Source organism: Gymnoscopelus braueri (assembly GCF_963280865.1).
Source record: "Gymnoscopelus braueri genome assembly, chromosome: 3".
Lineage (NCBI taxonomy): Eukaryota > Metazoa > Chordata > Actinopteri > Myctophiformes > Myctophidae > Gymnoscopelus > Gymnoscopelus braueri.
The window spans coordinates 13769419-13792284 of record NC_137612.1 but is presented as its reverse complement, the minus strand read 5'-3'; the positions used below and the strand labels follow the sequence as shown (position 1 = coordinate 13792284).

Genomic DNA, 22866 nt, shown 5'->3' with positions numbered 1-22866 from the left:
ATGCCCGACACATCACTAGAAAATAGTTGACTTGTATACATTACATTACATTCATTTAGCAAACGCTTTTATCCAAAGCGACTTACAATAAGTGCATTCAACATAGGAACGAAACTACTAATCACCAGAAGTAAACCAAGAGTATACCTAGCGCTAAGGTAAAAGTGCAATATATAAGCTACCTACTTTCTTAAACAGATGATACAAAATAGCAAAATCAAATGAGCACGAGCTAAAACAAATAAGTGTATTGACTAAAGAAGATCCAATAAAACAATACAACAATATACGCTTTGCTGCCTTTCTCTCTGGCAGCTTCATAGAGAATGTATCATTTTCACAAATTTACACAGGTAGCCTACGGTTACAATGTTTAATTTCATCAATGATGTGCACCCCCAGGGGGTCCACAAATGATTTTGGGAGGTCCCCAGATGATTAGCTTAATGTGCAACACTGTTTTCTCTCACTCAACAGTAAACAAACCAACATACAGCATAGGTGTAAATACAGGGTATCTGCACATTGATTACTTTTGACCATTACTACTTTAAAAGTAATGAAAACAATACCATTAAAAAGACAGTCAAACATTGGCCAAATTGTCAAATATTATCTAAGAAAGAGGCAAAGAAAATAGCTGATCAACAAGCTCAAAACGCCTCGCGTATTTATCTGTGGAACCGAGTCAGACTACATGTTATGCCTCAACTCTCCAAGTGGAGAATACGCGTTGAAAAATAAACTTTCACTTTAGATCAGTTATAACCCTGGTTTAGCCTATAGCCGTTAGACGTATTTTAGACGTAATGTTTGAAATACAAACATTATGACTCTGATAACACATTGTAAAGGTAGCATTGTTGTGCTAACGATGCTAGCAATAGCATGCTAACGGTGGCTAACGGGCAGCAGCACATTATTATCAACCAATGAACGATACATAATAATAATAAACACAGCTTTGACTCACCACTTAGTGCAGATAAATGAATACTCTCCAGGGTTACGAAACGTAAACAAAACGGTAAACAAAACAGCAGAGAGAGGTCTTGCTGCGCAGCGTTACCAATAGTGTGTCGGACTCGGACTTCCTGGCATATGATGTTGTTTGAGGAAGTGGGCGGAGCTCACTTCGTCAAAGCTTAAAGGGACAGTTCACCGAAACAATAACTTATTTTCTATCGATTACCAATGGTGGAAAAAGACAAAAATACTCATTTTTTTTTACTTACGAAAAAGTTTCAATAGTTAGATAAAGTTAAAGTCCGGAATTCAACATTTACTTGAGTAAAAGTACAGACGTATCGGTATCAAAATGTACTTAAAGTACCAAAAGTAAAAGTACAAAAATATTTGAAAATAGCTATCTACAAGCTCGCTATGCGATGCGTTGTGAGCTTGTAGATCGGCTATTCTCAAATAGCCTATGTATAAAATAGGGCTAAAGTGGTTAATGTATGTTTTATGATATAATAATTTATATCTGCAAAGTAACTAGTAACTAAAGTTTTCAAATAATTGTAGTGGAGCAAAAGTACAATATTTGCCTCTGAGATGTAGTGGAGTGGAAGTAAAAGTACTGCATTTTTAAATGCTCCAGTAAAGTAAAAATACCTCAAATGTTACTTATGTACAGTACTTGAGTACATGTACGTAGTTACTTTACACCACTGCATATCAAACAACATATTGAGACATGCACTCATAAAACATAGTTAGAATGATTTTAAAAAATAAATAAAAATAAAACATTATCACAAGTGTCATGCAGGAGTTGATGCGCCTCCGCAGTGAACCAACAAATACGTGCAGCGGCTCTCAATCTGTCTCGCTATTACTGTGAGACGTTGATGGCTGATGAAGGAAACAATCAGTGGTGGAAAGTAATTAAGTACATTTACTTAAAGACGGGGTGCCGTGATTTTCAGTGACCCCCCCCCCTAAAACATAATCATCAGGTATTATGGTTATACTAGGAGGTATGTAAAAAAGTGTACAGAAATTGTTAAAATTATGTTTTTTATGTGGACACGCCTCCAGTTCATATAGGGCGCGTTCGAAAATACAGCACTGAGCGCACTGGCCAATACAAACTAATAGGCGAGTGTGCTCCGGTGCGTAATTTCCGAACGCACCCTAAGTATAGAGCATCGCAGTTCCCGCCCACTTCCTGGTTTTTCGTGGTGCCGGAAGGAACAACCCAATGCATTTTTCCCATTGACATTTCCAAAAATATTTATATCTATTAATTTAAGCCTCGAATCAAGCCATCATGACATGACATGAATCATGACCATAAAACGTTTGATTCTGTGATTATTTTTTTTTGAAAACGGCAAAACAAAGGGTATTTATTAAATATAGTATATCATATAATTAAATATAAAATAAAATAAAACGTTTTATGGTCATGATTCATGTCATGTCATGATGGCTTGATTCGAGGCTTAAATTAATAGATATCAATATTTTTGGAAATGTCAATGGGAAAAATGCATTGAGTTGTTTCTTCCGGCACCACGAAAAACCAGGAAGTGGGCGGGAACTGCGATGCTCTATAGAGCATCGCAGTTCCCGCCCACTTCCTGGTTTTTCCCAAAAAAAAATGCATTGAGTTTTTTCTTCCGGCACCCGGAGGGGGCGGGAACTGCGATGCTCTATACCTGGTTCTCACCTTAGCACCTCCTCCACCACTTTAGCACCACCCACCTGTCCTAGTCCCTCCTCCTCCTCATGCCCACACCTGTTGTGTTATGATAATGAGGGGGAGGGTACAATTTTACTTTTTCAGCCTCCAGGTAGAAACTCAAAATAGTCAGAGAAGACATAAAACACCATAAAAACATCACCAGGGGGCTCAATGAAGTTCTATCAACCTCAGACACATGAAAAACAGAAAAGGTGCAAAACCATGGCACCACTTCTTTAAGTAGCCCAATTTTGAGGTATTTGTACTTTACTTGAGTATTTCCAATTTCCAATCCTTGTACTTCTACTCCACTTCATCTCAGAGGTAAATATTATACTTTTACTCCACTACAATTATTTGAAAACTTGAGTTACTAGTTACTTTGCAGATATAAATTATTAGGCTATATTATATAACATACATTAACCACTTAAGCCCTATTTTATACAGAGGCTATTTATGCGACGTGTTGTGATATGTCCATATGAAAGCGCTACCCCAAACATAGTCTCGCGTAGCCAGATAACTAGCTTTTGAATCCTATTTAGTTGACCTTGAATTTAAACTGTACTTGCATGTGCTTTTTTCTGCAAACTTCTAAATAAAGTATTAGCCTACATCAATCAATCAAACATTGCTCAGGCTGTTAGCTGCTCAACATTTATAAACAGCCTGCCTGCCGGACTCACTGTGTTTTAATAACAAATGACTGAAAACGGGGCATCGTTACCCTGTCTTGCTTCACGTGTAAATTGTGTTTCATTTGCAAATTATATTTCACTTGTAAAGTGTTGTTTCTAGAGAAGCTATTTTGCATCTGTATGCACAAAAACCTGTTTGTCTAGAACCTGGGTCACTCTGAAGGAGTCATTTTTGGCTTGCCAATGGCTTAGAATTTACACTGTTTCAACTTATTAACAATGTAGATAGGTTGTTTTTTCCAAAGAGATTGGTAATCTTCACATTAAATCTGTGTGGCATTGTTTGTGGCATTGGGCAATGTTAAGTCAACCTGGTTTTTACCCCTCAAAGATGTCCGCCGCTACCAAAAGACACTTGTTGACGCCCCCTTCAGGATTTTTGGCACGCTCTATACCGCAATCTCCGAATGCTATATAGAGTGTGGAACTATCACCTCCCGAAATCCGAGAGAAAGCTGGCACTTCCGTACACGAAAATATATTTCTAAATATCTTTACATTTTTTTATTTCCATTTCAGCTTAGCATCAAGCTTTATATACTTAGATGATTTTGATTTATATTAGCATACATTTGCGCGACTGTAAAGACGAAGCGGAAGTGGGGGGAGGCTTCACATCCGCTTTATATTTTAATCATGATCAGAGCTTCCGAGTCCCACACTGTATGACCGGAAACATTTGAAAATTGTGGGAGGCAACAGTCTGGCCACGCAAGACTACCCCAAACACAACACAAGAGGTGAAATGTATGAATGTACGTTTATTTGACGAAAGAAAAAAGAACAGGTCACAACACAGCTCTAACATCTAGTGTTAGCTGCAATGAATGGATTGTTCATTCAATCATAACAACATTTCTGATGAACATAATATATCACTAGGAAGAAAATGCAGAAAAGTGAACTGAATTTCCCCCTATGGAATCAATAAAGAGCAATCTAACTAATTAATGTGTTGCTCAATTTAGACACTGCTGTGCAAACACCCTCAAGTTTCATTACTCCAAAATGTATGATTATACAAATATACATACAGTCAATTAGTGTCATATTTCATGAAACATATTTATGAAAACATACATACATAATGTAGATCATGTTTATAAACAAACAGAACAAAAAACAAACGAGAAAATACAAAGAATTATGTGAAATGGATACCCCCTTAGCCCTGGATTAGTTTTAATGTTATTCTTCTTCCCTTCTGCCACCAGCACACACTGGGAGCCCCTTCATGCCAGGTTAAAGAAGCCTATGCCTATTGATCTTTGTAATTGGGACAGAGTCTGAGGCCTGAATCTGTCGGGTACATTTCTACCTAAAGTAAATCTTTTAAGCAGATGCTGCGTTACCCGTGGTGTTACCATGAGGAAAATAAACGTTATTTGCCTAACAGACGTAAAAATGCCCGAGGGCAGTCTGCTCAGAAAATTGGGGCGAGAGTGTTTTGGGGTGAGCCTTCCGGTTACCGCCTATACCAATGCACCAATATGTGTCTCAGTTTTAAACAGTAGATAGCTCAGAAATTCAGTTGCCATAATAGCAAAGCACATGTATTCATATTTTGTGTTGTTAAAATGAATATGAATCTTCTTTGAAAACAATGCATGTTACTGTTCAACTAAAATATTTTCACCATGAGAAAGAATAGTTATATTCTGACCATAGCGTTTGCCACCCACACACTAGAACAAAAGTTTTATATTACCCTGTATGAGTCTTCATGTGTATTTTCAGGTGGTCGGATCGGATAAATGTTTTCCTACAAACTGAACAAGCAATTGTCGTTTTCCCCTGTGTGAGTCTGCATGTGTTTTTTCAGATGATCAGATCGTTTAAAGCTTTTCCTACAAACTGAACAAGCAAATGGCCTTTCCCCTGTATGAGTCTTCATGTGGCTTTTCAGACTATGAGTATGGCTAAAATGTTTGCTACAAACATTACAAGCGAATGGCCAACAAGCGAATGGACAACAAGCTGCTGAAGGACAAATATGTACGTATGCTGTTCGTGGACTACAGCTCAGCATTCAACACCATTGTCCCAGCAATACTTGACAAAAAGCTCAGAGACCTAGGGCTACACCCAAGCATGTGCGACTGGATACAGGACTTCCTGTCCAACCGACATCAGGTGGTGAGAATGGGCAGCATCACATCCGACCCCCTGACCCTCAACAACGGAGCACCCCAGGGATGCGTGCTGAGCCCTCTCCTCTACTCCCTGTACACGTATGACTGCACAGCCACACATGTCTCCAACACCATCATAAAGTACGCGGACGACACGACAGTGATAGGCCGAATCGTCAACAACGACGAGTCTGACTATAGAGAGGAGATCAACTCACTGGCACGCTGGTGCCGGGAGAACAACCTCTCTCTTAACGTCGACAAGACCAAAGAACTGATCGTGGACTTCAGGAGGCCGCGGAGAGACCATGCGCCCATCCTCATCGACGGTGCTGCAGTGGAAAGGGTCAGCGAGTTTAAGTTCCTCGGAGTACACATCGAGGAGGACCTCAAATGGGAGACGCACACCAAACACGTGAGGAAAAAGGCTCAGCAGCGACTGTACTGGCTCCGCCGCCTGAAGAAGCTCGGAGTAGGACATCGCATCCTCAGGCTGTATTACAACAGTTCTGTTGAAGGCATCCTAACAGGCTGTGTCACGGCCTGGTACGGGAACTGCACTGCCCGAGAAAAGATCAGCCTACAGCGAGTAGTGCGATCGGCAGAGCGGATAATGGGAATCGAGCTCCCAGCACTCCAGGAACTGTACAAAAAGCGGTGCGTGGTCAAAGCCAAGCGCATCATCAAGGACAAGCACCACCCAAGTCACAGACTGTTCAAACCCCTACAACGACCGCGACCGGGCAAGGGGCTCTACCGCAGTATCAAGAGTTCCACCACCAGGTACTGGTGTAGTTTTAACCCGGCTGCTGTCAGGATGCTGAATGAGGCATAAGCCTTGTTCAGCAGCCTGACAGCAGGCGGAAAAAAAAACTTTTCTGGCTCTTCATGAACACACCTGTGGATTATACCAGGGACAGTGACTTGGACTTAGCTCCCCCTCGGACACACCTGTGGACTACACCAGGTACAAATGACTTTTTTGTTGCACTCCCTCATGGAGCTACTTGCGGATTATACTAGGGTCAGTCCACCCTAGGTGGACACGCACTGACCTTTTGCACCTTAATCCCATGTATAACGCACTGACTTTTTTTTGGTCTTTTTTTATTGTGCTCTTTTTTTCTCTAAGCACCTTAACGTCCATATGTATATCATGCACAGTATAAGTATAACATGCACAGTATACATACATTGCTGCTATGCTCAGGCACCTTAGTTTTTTATTATCTCAAGTACTTTGTAAATATGTAGATAACTTGTCTGGCCTTCTGTTGTTCTCTTGTTTTTGATCTCCTTCCCACTGCCCCCCACCCCTCTTCTTCTCCCCCCCCCCCTCTTCTTTCTATGGAAATTAACGTTGCGATGGGAACGATGTAGAAAAACGAATTTCACCCACTTTTTTACCTTGTAAACCTGTGATGTGACAATAAAACTGATTCTGATTCTGATTCTGATTCTGATTCTTTCCCCCGTATGAGTCTTCATGTGGCTTTTCAGATTATTAGCATGGCCAAAGCGTTTGCTACAAACAGTACAAGCGAATGGCCTTTCCCCCGTATGAGTCTTCATGTGGCTTTTCAGATTATTAGTATGACCAAAGTGTTTGCTGCAAACCGAACAAGCAAATGGGGTTTCTCCTGTATGAATCTTCATGTGGATTTTCAGATTTTGCTTTCGGTTAAAGCGTTTGCCACAAACTAAACAAGAAAATGGGGTTTCATGTGCATTTTCACTTGTTGAAATTCATGAAATCTTCTGTTACAAATTGTACAAGCAAATGGCTTTTCCCCTGTATGAGTCCTTGTGTGCGATTCCAGACTCGAAAATCCGTTAAAACTTTTGCTACAAACTGAACAAGAAAATGGCCTTTCCCCTGTATGAAGCCTCATATGTGTTATCAAAGTAGTTTTTTGGCTAAAACTTTTGCTACAAATTTCACAAGCAAATGGCTTTTCCCCCGTATGAGTCCTCATGTGAATTTTCAAATTTTGAGGTTGGGTAAAATGTTTGCTACAAACTGAACAAGAAAATGGCCTTTCCCCTGAATGAGTCCTCATATGTGCTTTCAAATGTGGAAATTGCATAAAGCTTTTGCTACAAACTGAACACGCAAATGGCCTTTCCCCTGTATGACTCCTCAGGTGTATTTTCAGTTCGAACTTGTAACCACAGACTTTGCCACACTGTACAACAAAATATTTTCTTTCCCGTTTCACTGGTCTCCTGCTCATCAGTGTCTCCCCCTGTATGAGTTTTCAGATCTAAAGATTTGTTAAAGCCTTTGTTACAAACTGTGCAAACAAATGTTTTTTCCCCTGTATGAATCCTCATGTGAATTTTCAGATCAGCCTTGCTACCCAAGAATTTGCCACACTCTGTACAACAAAAGCTTTTCTTTCCTGTTTGACTCCTCATGGATGGTGTTTGTTTTGATGAGTTCATGTTCTGAGACAACCTTTGTCCTTCCACACGTGTCTTGTGTGATTTCAGTGTGTTTGAAGCTAACTGCTGTTCACTGGTCCCCTGCTTATCACTGTCTTCAGTATCAGATTCAGAACAGTGTGAAGAGAGGAGCTGGTCATCACTAGTTGGTTGTGATGTTCCACAGTCCTCTACATCAGCTTGTGTTTTCATGTGTTCAGTTGAGGTGCTGGCTAGAGGCTCTGTCTCTCTGTTTTCATCATCATCTTCACTTTCCACTGCTAGCAATGTCAACGATGACCCTGAAGCCTCCTCTGGTCTTTGAAGTAACTCCTCCTCCTGTTCCTCTTTAATCTGTGGAGGTTCTAGTTTCACCTGGACCAGACTGGGACTCCTCTCCTGCTGTTCAGGGGAAACCTCCTCTTTACACACAGGAAGGAGTGAGAGACCTAGAAGGAGAGAGGTTATGTCAGCAGAGAACAACTCAATGTATTTTCTGATTGTATCAGATTTATTCTTCTACTGATTGAATTGTTTAGTAATGATTATTTTATTGTCTTTTTACATTTTTGTCAAGCCGCACTGGAAATTACATATGTGAATCACCACACAGCAAAGCACTTCCATTCCATGTGAATCTATGGATCAAAGTAGCCTTGGTAAACAACAATTCCTGAGAGATGTGGCCCATATGTGGGCCCAAAGACAGATGCCAGGTCACTGTTGACATGGCATCCTATAGTGTGTATAGTTTCAATGTAGGCTGATGATAGGTATTAGTTTACGTATGCATTAGTTATTATTAGATTATTGGTTTACTTATGTACTACTTTATTATTAGATTGCTATTTCTATGCATTTGATGTATTATCTTGTGTCATTGCTTACTGTAAATCGCTCTGGATTAATAGCGTCTGCTAAATGCCTAACTGTAAACTGTATATGGCTTCCTATGGTGCTTCTCTGTCTTCTATGGTGCTTCTATCTCCTGTTTCTGTAGTGTGAGGCTGCTTGATGTACAAGAACATCACCTGGACGTGACACTAGTATGTCATAGTGCCAAGCAGGGAAGCATTGGGTCCCATTTTTATAATCTTTGGAATGGCCAGGCTGGGGGCTGAACCCTGACAGGGCGGACACTATAACCACAAGGCCACTGAAACTATGGCTCTGACCAGACAGTTTTAAGTTTTTCATCAGTATATTTGATCACATTGTGCTCAGTTTTGCTGAGTTTGATTGATTGAATACTTTATTTAGAAAAGACATGGAAACAGTACATGGAAGTACAATTCACAATACAAGGTCCTCTAAACTGGCTTATTTAACGCACTCAAATCATGATGACATTTAAGAAAACATACAAATGTACACTACTATGCAGAACGTCATACAATCAGCACATGGACATTATCCACACATTGAGACAGTGAGGCAGAAATGTGTTAAATGTTTAGCATCGTTCTGGTCAACATGTTTTATGACATCCTTGACTTGAGTGCAGACCCACACACACACACACACACACACACACACACACACACACACACACACACACACACACACACACACACACACACACACACACACACACACACACACACACACAGTCAAATCCGGGGACCTAGAAACAGTCAGACCCACAAGTCCGGCGACCTCTGTAACTGGTTCCTAAATTAATATAAGGGGCTGTAGTCTGTTCTCATCAAACGGACTGAGTGCTCCGCCTCGCTGGTACTAACTGTTCCGCTTGTAAATGGTAAATGCATTTATACAGCGCCTTTATCCAAGGCACTTTACAATGATTGTGCATTACATTCACCCATTAACACACACATTCACACTCGAAACCATGCAAGGCACCAACAACCTGCTCATCGGGAGTAATTAGGGGTTCAGTGTCTTGCTCAAGGACACTTCGACACTAACTCTGGGGGAGCCCGGGATCGAACTGGGAACTTTTCGGTTCCCAAGCGGCCGCTCTACCTCCTCCTGAGCCACTACCGTAGGTTGCTGTACCGAGCGTTCCGGTTACACTTTCAACCTGGCGTCCAGGCTATGTTGGTCATGTCATTCTAGGTGAACCTTTTCAAAAGGAAGGAGATCACATTGAATCCACTAACCTCTGTTTCACTGGGATGTCCAGCCACTTTCCCATCACTGTGATCCTCCACGCCATGGGGGGTGCTAATATGTTCTCCTCCTCCTCCTCCTCCTCCTGTGAACGTCTCCAGGCCAGTCTCTCTGGTCTCCACAGCCCCCCAATGCGTCCATGCAGCTCCTTCCATCTTGTCAACCAGCTGAGAATGTTACGCCCTGAAAAGAGGAGACTTCAATACGCTTGCTGCCTTTCTCTCACATGGGTACAAAAATTAACAATGTTTCATTTGAACAATTATGTGTATGTTATTAATTATTATTTTATTATTTTGTTTCCACTGCCGAATAGTTATTTCCAGTGGTGTCAAGAACTGTACTTAAGTAAAATTTGGAGGTACTTTTACTTTACTGGAGTACTTCCAATTTTTAATACTTTTACTTCTACTCCACTACATCTCAGAGGCAAATATTGTACTTTTACTCCACTACAATAATTTGAAAACTTTAGTTACTTTGTAGATTTTGATGATCATTACAAAACATACATTCACCACTTCAGCCCTACGCATACTTAGGCTATTTGAAAATAGCAGATCTACAAGCTCACAAAACGCCACTTTGCGACGCATTGTGAGCATGTAGATCTGCTGTTTTCAAAGCATTTTCGGTATGACACACAACACCACTGACTTTCTTACAAGGATCTAATAAGCCAAATATGCCTTAATATTACATTATAATTGCCTTCTATAACTAAAATAAAACATTTCATATTTTATTTATTTTACAAACAGTTAATCTTTTACTCAAGAGGGGCAACGCTCGTCGCAAGTTGATAAAATAAATACAATCTTTAAAGTGTTTTTAATTTTACATTTTAGTTATAGGACAATTAAAATAATGTAATGTGCATATTTGGCTTATTAGCCAGGGATCCTTTTAACATGCTGAGCAAGGCTTGACGCCGAAATGCTATTAAATAAAAAGTAGTTTTTTTTAACTGGCATTCTTGACTTAAGGGACTAGATGGTCTGGTTTAAGGGGCGTCGCCAGGCCTGCACACACACATACATTATCAACCTTATAAATATACTTCTGTTACTGTGCCATCTAAGGTATATTATTATTCCCATTTCTATTTTTCTTCTTAAAAAGGCGAAAGAAGCAATCATGTAAGTAGTAAGGTAAGTATGGAGGTATGAATCTTATGAAAAAAACTAAACTTAAATAATCAAATTAAAATGCATCGGAAATAAATAAAGTAACCATTTTGTTGTTATTGTTTATGTTATATTTCTGGGCATAAGTAGTTCGTGGAGGAATTTAACACAAATGTATCATACGTTAACCACACCCATACATTCTTTTTTAGAGCATTTGGAGTTTGGAAGCGCTTGCTACCATGTATCACCCGTTTCTAAATGGCACATAATGCAGGAGTCAGGCTGTCACCATTACAACTTTAAGTTGACGATTAATTGTCCCTCAAATAATAGTGATTAACGATTTAATTGTGTGTGTGGCATTGAACATTGGGACATATTAATACAAATTAAATTTCTGTTTGCCTTTTAGGCTTCGTAATGAAAAATGGCACAGAACAGATATGACAAATAACTTAAATATACAAATACATTATTGACATATTTAATAATTTTATACAGATAACATAGCAGGTAACATAGCAGAAACATAGCAGAAATAGCTGATCTACAAGCTTACAACGTGTCACTAAGTGACACGTTGTAAGCTTCTAGATCAGCTATTTCTGCTATGTTTAATATTTGAAAAACATTTTTCAACATGGAGAAGATTATGACGATTATGCAAAAATAATTGCGATCATCTCAAATAATTGTGATTAGAGGATTATGTAATAATTGTAACAGGCCTATGCAGGAGGCAGCAGGACGTTGCCTTATTGAAAACGAGCGCTTCCAAACTGCGACACAATAAATAATTAATCACCTGCAAGGAAATGATTGACAGAAAGGAGCTCATAATCAGTGGTGTAAAGTAACTAAGCACATTTACTCAAGTACTGTACTTGAGTAAAACATTTTTGGTATTTTTACTTTATTAGAGTATTTCCAGTTTTCAGTACTTTTACTTCTACTCCACTACATCTCAGAGACAAATATTGTACTTTTACTCCACTACAATTATTTGAAAACTTAAGTTACTAGTTACTTTGAAGATTTTGATTATTATTACAAAACATATATTATCCCTTCAGCCCTATTTAAACTTTGGCTATTTGAAAATAGCAGATCTACAAGCTCACAATGCGACACATTGTGAAGCTTGTAGATCTGCTATGTTCAAATGATTTGCATACATGTTGAACTTGTGAAACAGAAAATTCTGCATAATGAGTACTTTTACTTTTGGTACTTTTAAGTATATTTTAATACTATAATACCTTTGTACTTTTACTCAAGTACATTTTGAATTCCGGACTTTTACTTGTAATAGAGTATTTCTACGTTTCAGTATTTATACTTTTACTCAAGTAAAATATTTGAGTACTTTTGCCACCACTGCTTGTGGCTAACCACATAATATGAGTCGTCTTGTACAATGAGCGGTGTTTCTAAGTCACTCAATATTAGGTCAGAATGTTAATCTAAACATAAACAAAATCACTGAACAATGTATTCAATCATTCAAGCATAAATATTCATATTGTAGCCTACCTGAACAGTAGGTTGTGTAAAAAAGCTTCTTAAACTCAGACGCACTGTTTCTCCATTTCCTTATTCTGTCCGCAGCAGACCCATAGAGAGAGAAAGTTACACGCTTTGATCTCGCGTCTCGCCGCAAAGCGTGGGCTGTAGTTCCAAACATTGGAACTTCCTCATTGAGATAGTACGAGAATTCCCCAAGCCCCCAGAACTACGGTAGAACAGTGAAGCGGCCAAGCCTGGTGGTCAAATCTGAGAATGCACTTAAATGCTACAGCGCGTGCATCTCCCGTTTTGTGCGCATGCTCACGACTCGTCACGACCCATGGATACATTCCATTGGTTCATATTGGTTGCATATTGGTTCCTATTCTTACTTCCGGGTGCTTCAAAACGCCACTGAGCACATTCATTGAAATGATAGCTGGGGGCGGGGCAATCCGCCCTCTAGTTATATTATTCACCTGTTTCCTAGGCTGTGTTTTCCACTTCCTGTCGATTTCATTGGATATCATTGGTCATCTGACCAGTTTCATTGGATTTCATTGGATCAAATCGACAGGAAGTGGAAAACACACAGCCTAGGAAACAGGTGAATACCTTTATGGAATTCCCGCATTCCAGTCTTACAATGTGAGTCAACGCTGCGTGCTTCCCTTGAACCCAAACACGCCCCCACGGCTGTCTGGAGTGACAGCTCCATAGATATATATAAAGGCTAGATGGCTCAAGGGGGCGTCGAAAGCGTAGCTCAACCGCGGCCATCTTGGGACAGTCATTCATAACATTATGTCTATGGTGCATGTACTATGAAATAACCATTGCGTGCTCAATTTTCATCCGATTTTCAAACAGTTTGGTGTTTTGTAAACACCAAAGATGTAGTTATGATACTGCATACTTATAATTGTAATCATGTTTTTTTTTTTTTATAACATTAAGTATGCAGTATGGAAAACCTTATTTACATAAATAATATATGGATCAATTCAACAATGTAATGAAAGGGGAGCATTGTTTTGAATTTTATTTTAAAGTAATATAGTATCACTAGTAATTTTGTATAGGTTTGTGCTGTACACGTGTGCTTTGCATAAAACATTGATAGCATTAAGAAGCTCATTATAAAAGGAGATTTTTATACAATTAAAACTAGTTAGACTTGAGCATAGTAAATAATAATAAAATATAATATAAAATGGGCATGGGCAAACAGAAAAGTATACTGACCTTTTTAAAGAACGTGATATAGATGAGACAGGAGTTAAAGTTCATACGGTTACATCCAGTTTTATTTTTTTACAATCAAATTTAATTATGCTTCTTTTTATTTAAAGACCAGCTGCTAGAAGCTACTGAGATGAAGGAAGACAGTAGTATTCTGTTCACATTTGAGACGAAGACTGTGTCCATTGCTACGTTATATCAAGTCCTGTTACAGACAGTACAACCAGTTCTGGAGCATTGACTACAAACTGTGCAAGCCTTTTAACCTGTATGAATCCTCATGTGTACTTTGAGAGCGTCAGTTCGGTTAAAGCTTTTACTACAAACTGTGCAAGCAAAGGGCTTTTTGCCTGTATGAATCCTCATGTGTTTCTTCATTAATGCAATAGTGTTAAAGCCTTTGCTACATATTGTGCAGAACACATGAATCACATGAATCCTCGTGTTCTTTCAGAGTGCTAGCTTGTCTAAAGATTTTGTTACAAACTGTACAAGCAAAGGGCTTATCACCAGTATGAATCCTCACGTGTTCTTTCAGAGTGTTAGCTCGGTTAAAGCTTCGACTACAAACTGTACAAGCAAAGGGCTTTTCACCTGTATGAATCTTCATGTGTTCTTTCAGAGTGTCAACTCGGTTAAAGTTTTGACTACAAACTGTGCAAGCAAAGGGCTTTTCACCTGTATGAATCATCATGTGTGTTTTCATATGTCCAGCTCTTCTAAAGCTTTTGTTACAAACTGTGCAAGCAAAGGGCTTTTCCCCTGTATGAGTTCTCATGTGTAATTTCAGGTGCTCAGACTGCTTAAAGCGTTTGCTACAAACTGAACAAGAAAATGGCTTTTCCCCTGTATGAATCCTCATGTGTTTCTTCATATTTCCACTATGGGAAAATGTTTTGCTACATACTGTGCAAGCAAAGGGATTTTCACCTCTATGAGTCCTCATGTGTTTTTTCAGACTTCCACTTTGATTGAATTTTTTGCTGCAAACAGTACATGCAAACAGCTTTTCCCCTGTATGAGTCCTCATATGTGTTTTCATATGTTGAAGTTGCGTAAAGCTTTTCTTACAAACTGAACAAGCAAAGGGTGTTTTCCCTGTATGAGTCTTCATGTGTTTTTTGTGTGATTTCAGTGTGTTAAAAGCTGACTGCTGTTCATTAGTGTCTTCAGTATCAGATTCAGAACAGTGTGAAGGCCAGTCATCACTGTCCTCAGTAATGTCAGATTCAGAACAGTGTGAAGAGAGGAGCTGGTCATCAGTAGTTGGCTGTGATGTTCCACAGTCCTCTACATCAGCTTGTGTTTTCATGTGTTCAGTTGAGGTGCTGGCTAGAGGCTCTGTCTCTCTGTTTTCATCATCATCTTCACTCTTTACTGCTAGTAATGTCAACGATGACCCTGCAGCCTCCTCTGGTCTTTGCAGTAACTCCTCCTCCTCCTCCTCTTTAATCTGTGGAGGTTCTAGTTTCATCTGGACCAGACTGGGACTCGTCTCCTCCTGTTCCTCTTTAATCTGTGTAGGTTCTAGTTTCACATGGACCAGACTGGGACTCCTTTCCTGCTGTTCAGAGGAAACCTCCTCTTTAAGCACTGGAAGGAGTGAGAGATCTAGGAGGTGAGAAGAGGTCAAGTTAACATAGTGTGTTATCTGATTGTATCAGCTTGATTCTTATACTTATCGTTTTGTTTTGTAATAATTTGTATATCTTCTTTTTATATTGTCACGTGACAATTGTCAACATGTTTGTGTACAGTACTAAGAATGAATTAGTGTTCACAAGTACTATGCATCTGTACTGACCTACACATCAGTTAACAGGTGTGTTCAAACCTTTATATAACCTTTATATAACCCACATAACTCTGAGTGTACAAATATAACTAAAAGGACCTGTTCATTTGGTTCCATTTGTACACTCTCAGAGTTACAGATCCATAAGGGTCCATGCAATCTGGGAACCTAGAACCAAATGAGAAGGAAAAACAGCGCCCTCTGCTGTTTGTACTATCTCACTTGGCTCTGGGACAATGACGACGTAGCACCCGTGCGCAAGGAAACCGGGGTTTTGGTCTGCCTTCAGCGTTTCACTTCCGGTGGTGCGACTATGTTTTCATTCCCACTAACAATATTTCTACACAGAACACTAACACCACTTCTCCCAGAGAACATGGATCGTTTTGGTTATAAGCCCACTTGTTTCTATGATGAAAGAGCAAGTTAAAATGTGAATATCTTTTCGTGGTTTTGTCTGCTCCGCGGACGCTATTGTTAAATTAGTTTTGTTTGGTTTCGAGTGGGGAAGGATCGGCGGACACGTAAATCCCGCCCACTACATTTGATTGGGTAAAGCGCGGCCTGCTTCCTGATCTGAAGGCACGCCCACTTGTAGCCCAGTGTGTACACGTTATGACGAACCTTCACGACAGATTCCAACGCAGAGCAGAATCTGTTCTTGAGAGATTAGGGTCCATGTGGTTCCATTTGTACACTGACTACACTCTCAGAGTTACAGACCCATAAGGGTCCATTTGGTTCCATTTGTACACTCTCAGAGTTACAGATCCATAAGGGTCCATGTGGTTCCATTTGTACACTGACTACACTCTCAGAGTTACAGACCCATAAGGGTCCATTTGGTTCTTAAAGGACGACTTCACCCATTTTCAACCTATCTTCATATAATTGGTCCTCACTAATACTCATGATAAAATGGTACCATTATTTTCTACTCGGTCTGTGTCTCGTAGGACTGTGGACAGTACAGAAACCTGTCTACCAGTGACATCATCGTTAGGCAGGATTTTTTTTCCAAGAAGATTTCACATTTTTTATTTCGATTTTTATTAACGTGAGAACGATGGCTTCTATTATTGCATCGCAACTTTCCAGGAATAGAAAGCCTGAAGTTTCTACTAGCTTGGATTCCCCATTGATGATGTCACTGGTAGACGGGACTCTGAACTGTCCACAGCCCTCCTCTGAGACACAAACCGAGGAGAAAAAAATTGTACCATCGTCCTTTAACTATAACTCATTTAGCTGGGACTCCCTGAAACCCCCTCAAGGACCCCTGGGGGTCCCACTTTGAGAACCACAGAAGACAAAATAGTGACTTCATTGTTAAAACAGAACCTTCATTTATCTGAGTTCATCCCACTTAACTTTGTTTTAGTCTTTGTAAATCTTCTCAAGGAATGCCTTGAATTATAGGAGCTGAAACTAAAAAGTTAGCTTTGCTGGTGGCTGAGGCATTCTTTTAGCGTGCAGATAGGATACTGGCAGCACTGGGCAGCAGTAGGCCTACTGTAGCAGATAGGATACTGGCAGCACTGGGCAGCACTAGGCCTACTGTAGCCACAATGCTTATATAGCGTGTATGAATGGACTGAGGAGTGAGGATACATGTGCACACTCGCCTGTAAACCTGCTGTGAAAAGTAGCTATTTGGGTACCTGGCTCATGAATCCAGATTTGAGGGAACGCGTTCTAGCGTGCACACGCGTGCACATCCGTGCATGTGCGTGCGTGTGATTCTGCCCAAAAACAAATCTGAACACTGTGGTGTCGTGTGAAGTGACCACTGAACCCCTGGTTAATGACATACAGAAGGTATTCAAAGATTGGTTTGAGGCTCTGCAGTGCCCAGATCAGACATATTTACATTCTGATTGGACTATAATCAGCCCGATCAATTTCCAATAATGTGTATATTTTACCACATTGTGTCACATGTATGAAATGGACATTATTCACACATTGAGAGAGTGAAGTATAAAATGTTGACCAGCTGCCGGAACTTATTCTCCTCCTACCCTTTTGACTATTGGCTATGGTAAAAACCTCTATTTGTAGCGCTCGGGTGGCTCAGTGGTAAAGTCCCTGCCCACCACAACGGAGGTTGTGGGTTCGAGTCCACTGTGGTGCATCCGGCTTTGTCAAGTGCTCTGCGAACACAACTGGCCCGTGTTCGGGGGAGGGAAGCCGGGCAGGGAGGAGGGTGATATATGTCACTGCATGTATTCCTACCAGCTGGTGCGGCACCTGTCAGCAGGGAGTGTTGTGCGGGAGGAGTAAAACAAAGACTCTATGTCCTCCTGGTGGGGGCTCCTCACTGGTAGGTGAGTCAGTAGGATACAACAGCAGTGACAACACATACATGTGTGTGGAGAGGAATTAATTGGCATAAGGACTAAATTGGGGAGAAAAATGGGGAAAAGATTATTATTGGCTACTCTAAATAATAATAAAAAATAATTTAAAAAATCACACACAGTGTGAAGTGGGCGGTGTGGTCACAGTGATGGAAGTTCACTTAAAGAAAAGTAATATTGTGTTTTTTTTAAGTGCATAGTCCTATTTATAGGGCTATGCACATGTGTCATGTTTCACTAGCCAATCACAGTCCTGAATAGACTGTGATCGGCCAATCACGGTGCAGGGTTAGGAGGGTACACTGGTGGCCAATCACAGCGCAGGGTTGGGGGGGTGCAATCGAATGTCGATGTCCAAACCTCACATATAGGGGCGGTTTCACCGCCCAAAAACACACCCAGTGTGAAGTGGGCGGTGTGGTCACAGTGGTCATCACAGTGATGGAAGTTCACTTAAAGAAAAGTAATATTGTGGACAAACCATTGTACACCCCTAACTTAAAAAAATGAGTTTTTTTTAAGTGCATAGTCCTATTTATAGGGCTATGCACATGTGTCATGTTTCACTAGCCAATCACAGTCCTGAATAGACTGTGATTGGCCAATCACGGTGCAGGGTTAGGGGGGTACAATGGTGGCCAATCACAGCGCAGGGTTGGGGGGGTGCAATGGGTGGGGGGGTACAATGGTGGCCAATCACAGTGCAGCGAATGTCGATGTCCAAACCTCACATATAGGGGCGGTTTCACCGCCCAAAAACTCTATTTGACATCTGGTTTAAACTTTATGGTGTGTGTGTGTTACTCACAGCCTGTCTCAGTGTCAGTGCAGTAGATGGGAGTCATGTAGGCAGCAGTCCTCCAGGGGGCAGCAGAGCTCAGTTCCTGAGTCAGGGCTGCTGAGTCGTAGGAATTCATGCAGTGCTGAGGAAACATGTTGTGAGTTGTGACTGGATAGATGGACATCACTGGTAGACATCTGCTTTATACAACACACACACACACACACACACACACACACACACACACACACACACACACACACACACACACACACACACACACACACACACACACACACACACACACACACACACACACACACACACACACACACACACACACACACACACACAATATAACAATGTATCCATGTCCACATAAAGGAGAGCATAGGAAACACATATTAAAGGTACAGTTAGGTTAGACACTTCAGCTCAGGATTAACCATTTACTGCAATGTTATTGCATTCAGTTTGGCGGTGTGACTCTGCTCCTGTGATACTATAGATTACCTGTGCAAGCATGACACAGAATCTGAGATCACAAAGCCCCCAAAGCAGAGCCTAAAATACAGTTATCACATGAACATAATATTGAACCTTTCAATGCATAGTTAAGATACAACATATCGCAGTAAAATCCAAAGAATCATACATATACCATCTCAGAGCTGGGCTATAGACCAATCCACAGACGCGCTGCCTGTAGGCAGCCATAGCTGCGGTGTCAACGCTCCGCACCGCGACACCGCAGCAATGGCAGCTACAGGCAGCGCGTCTGTGGATTTGTCTATAGGTGCAGACTATTTGTTTTTATATTTGGCAGCCTAGGACATTATACCCACAGACTGGTTGTTAGAGGGTTTCAACTTTCAACAACTTGATGCCCAAAAAGGAGTCAAAAAGTCTGGCAAAGTACTGTACTGTCTCTGATATAATTGGCTCCACATATGGCGGAGACGCTGTTACCTATACCCATAGAGTACTGAGTGACATGCTTATTGTAACACATATGACATGTGAATGTAACCTTAAATCCAGCGTAGCGATAGTTCATGCACGGAAGGCAGGAGGTGTACACTGTTAGCTCACTCTCCTCCGGACCCCCCCCACCTCCATTCAGCTAACATGTTAGTTCATACATACACCACAAGTCAGTCTGTCTCTCCACGTTCAACCTCACTTCATTCTCATTCGCTACAATGTAACTCACACACGCCTTCATTCTCACAATGCATCTCAGGAGGTCTTTTTAAGCAGACCAACATCTCTGTTTGTTTTACATGCTCAACATTGTTTTCATTGATTGATTGAATACTTTATTAACAGTTTTTTTTTAAAGCAAAGGAAAGTACAGTGCAATACAAGGTCTGTTAAGAGGATTAACCCAACAAAGCACTTTGGCTTGTTGACATTGGGGTCTGTGAATTGAGCCTTTGTGCTCAATTCACAGAAAAAGTCATCTACGTTCAATCTACGTTCTGTAGCTGTCAGTGTTCAAACTCCCTCCACCTCCTCGGCCTCCTCCCTGTGGCATTTAGTTTCCACTAGCCCATACCCGGTCGACCCAAGACACCAAGACAGACAGACAGACAGAGGTTACTCCAATTATATAGTAGGATATTAATATAGGAGTGGTTGATATTTAATGACCGTGGTCATAAAAGTTTCCTCTAGGCTGGGCTCAAAAGTGCAGACTGTCTCTAATACAGACACTTCTCTGGACGCATGCACGTGCACACAGAGTAAAATAAAAGAAGTAGTGACTATTCCATTTAGACTATAGTTATATCAAAATTTAAATAAATGTAGCTTCACAATTGAACACTGAAGACTTTCAACCTGGTGTCCAGGCTATGTTGGTCATGTCATTCTAGGTGAACCTTTTCAAAAGGAAGGAGATCACATTGAATCCACTAACCTCTGTTTCACTGGGATGTCCAGCCACTTTCCCATCATTGTGATCCTCCAGGCCATGGGGGGTGCTAATATGTTCTCCTCCTCCTCCTCCTCCCCCTGTGAACGTCTCCAGGCCAGTCTCTCTGGTCTCCACAGCCCCCCAATGCATCCATGCAGCTCCTTCCATCTTGTCAACCAGCTGAGAATGTTACGCCCTGAAAAGAGGAGACTTCAATACGCTTGCTGCCTTTCTCTCTGGCAGCTTCATAGAGAATGTAGCATTTTCACAAATGTACACAGGTAGCCTACGGTTACAATGTTTCATTTCAACAATGATGTCCACCCCCAGGGGGGTCCCCAGATGAAGCTTAATGTGCAATATTGTTTTCTCTCACTCAACAGTAAACAAACCAACATACAGCATAAGTGTATACAGGGTATCTGCACATTGATTACTTTTGACCATTACTGTGCTCTTTTTTCTCTAAGCACCTTAACGTCCATAAGTATATCATGCACAGTATACATACATTGCTGCTATGCTCAGGCACCTTAGTCATTTCTTTTATCTCAGGTACTATTGTAAATATGTAGATAACTTGTTTGGCCTTCTGTTGTTCTCTTGTTTGATCTCCTTCCCACTTGCCCCCGCCCCACCCCTCTTCCTCCTCCCCCCTCTTCTTTCTATGGAAATAACGTTGCGATGGGAACGATGTACAAAAACGCTTTTTGACCTTGTAAACCTGTGATGTGACAATAAACCTGATTGTGATTCTGATACTGCTTTAAAAGTAATGTACAAACTACTGTATACTATAAAAAAATTGTCAAGCATTGGCCAAATTGTCAAATATTATTTAAGAAAGATGCAAAGAAAATAGCTGATCTACAAGCTCAAAACGGCTCACGTATTTATCTGTGGAACAGAGTCAAACTACATGTAAAGCCTCAACTCTCCAAGTGCTTGTCAGGGTGGGGGGTCCCAGTTAAAATATGTTTATTTTGGGGGGTCTCGGCCTGAAAAGATTGAGAACCACTGTGATGAATAAACAAATATATATAAGAAAGAATCAAACAAAATGTCATTGTTAATTTGTAGATCTGCTCATTTACAACGTGTTGTGAGCTTGTAGATCTGCTCATTTAAAACATGTTGTGAGCTTGTAGATCTGCTCATTTAAAACATGTTGTGTGCTTGTAGATCTGCTCATTTAAAACAGGCGGTGAGCTTGTAGATCTGCTCATTTAAAACATGCTGTGAGCTTGTAGCTCTGCTAATTTAAAACATGCTGTGAGCTTGTAGATCTGCTGATTTAAAACATGCTGTGAACTTGTAGATCTGCTGATTTAAAACATGCTGTGAGCTTGTAGATCTGCTCATTTAAAACGTTGTGAGCTTGTAGATCTGCTCATTTCAAACGTGTTGTGAGCTTGTAGATCTGCTCATTTAAAACATGCGGTGAGCTTGTAGATCTGCTAATTTAAAACATGTTGTGTGCTTGTAGATCTGCTCATTTAAAGAGCAAGTCGGAAGTTCACAATGGGCGGTAGTGACGGGCGCATCAAGTGAAAGCTGGAATTACACTCAATGTAACCGAGGGAGGAAAAATTACGTTCGGCCACAGACGGGATTAAAACACTTCTTTATTGAAACATATGGACAAACCCTCCGTACACATAGTTAACATTTGGATCAAGCGGGTAAACACATTATATTTAGCATTTGTACATGTTTGGAGAAATACGGGCTTTACTAGTGACATTCCAGGACAAACTGGGGGGTGGAGCTAAGACTCTCGTAGGTATAAACATGTAAAACATCGTCTTGTCTTGATCTAAGAATACATCGTTGTAACGTTAGCATACTAACCGTGGCTAACGGGGAGCAGCAATAAATACACAAACATTATTACCAACCAATGAACAATAATAATAAACACAGCTTTGACTCACCGCTTAGTGCAGATAAATAATCACCAGGGTTACGAAACGTAAACAACACCACAGACGAGTCTTGTTGTTAGCATTAGCATTAGCATTAGACCCAAGTGTTGCTAAGCTCCTCCTCTTC

General features: G+C 40.7%; 1 protein-coding gene across 1 annotated transcript; it reads right to left on the bottom strand.

Moving 5' to 3' along the window:
• Positions 1–8373: 8373 nt before the first annotated feature.
• Positions 8374–22866, bottom strand: LOC308081816 (uncharacterized protein; the record flags this gene model as incomplete). Its single annotated transcript, XM_080423440.1, has 6 exons — positions 22749–22866; positions 20818–21010; positions 18924–19038; positions 15112–15571; positions 10073–10249; positions 8374–8398 (listed from the first exon to the last, which is right to left on the bottom strand). Exons 2-6 carry the CDS (start codon positions 20980–20982, stop codon positions 8374–8376), a joined length of 942 nt encoding a protein of 313 aa, XP_080279566.1. The 5' UTR covers positions 20983–21010; positions 22749–22866.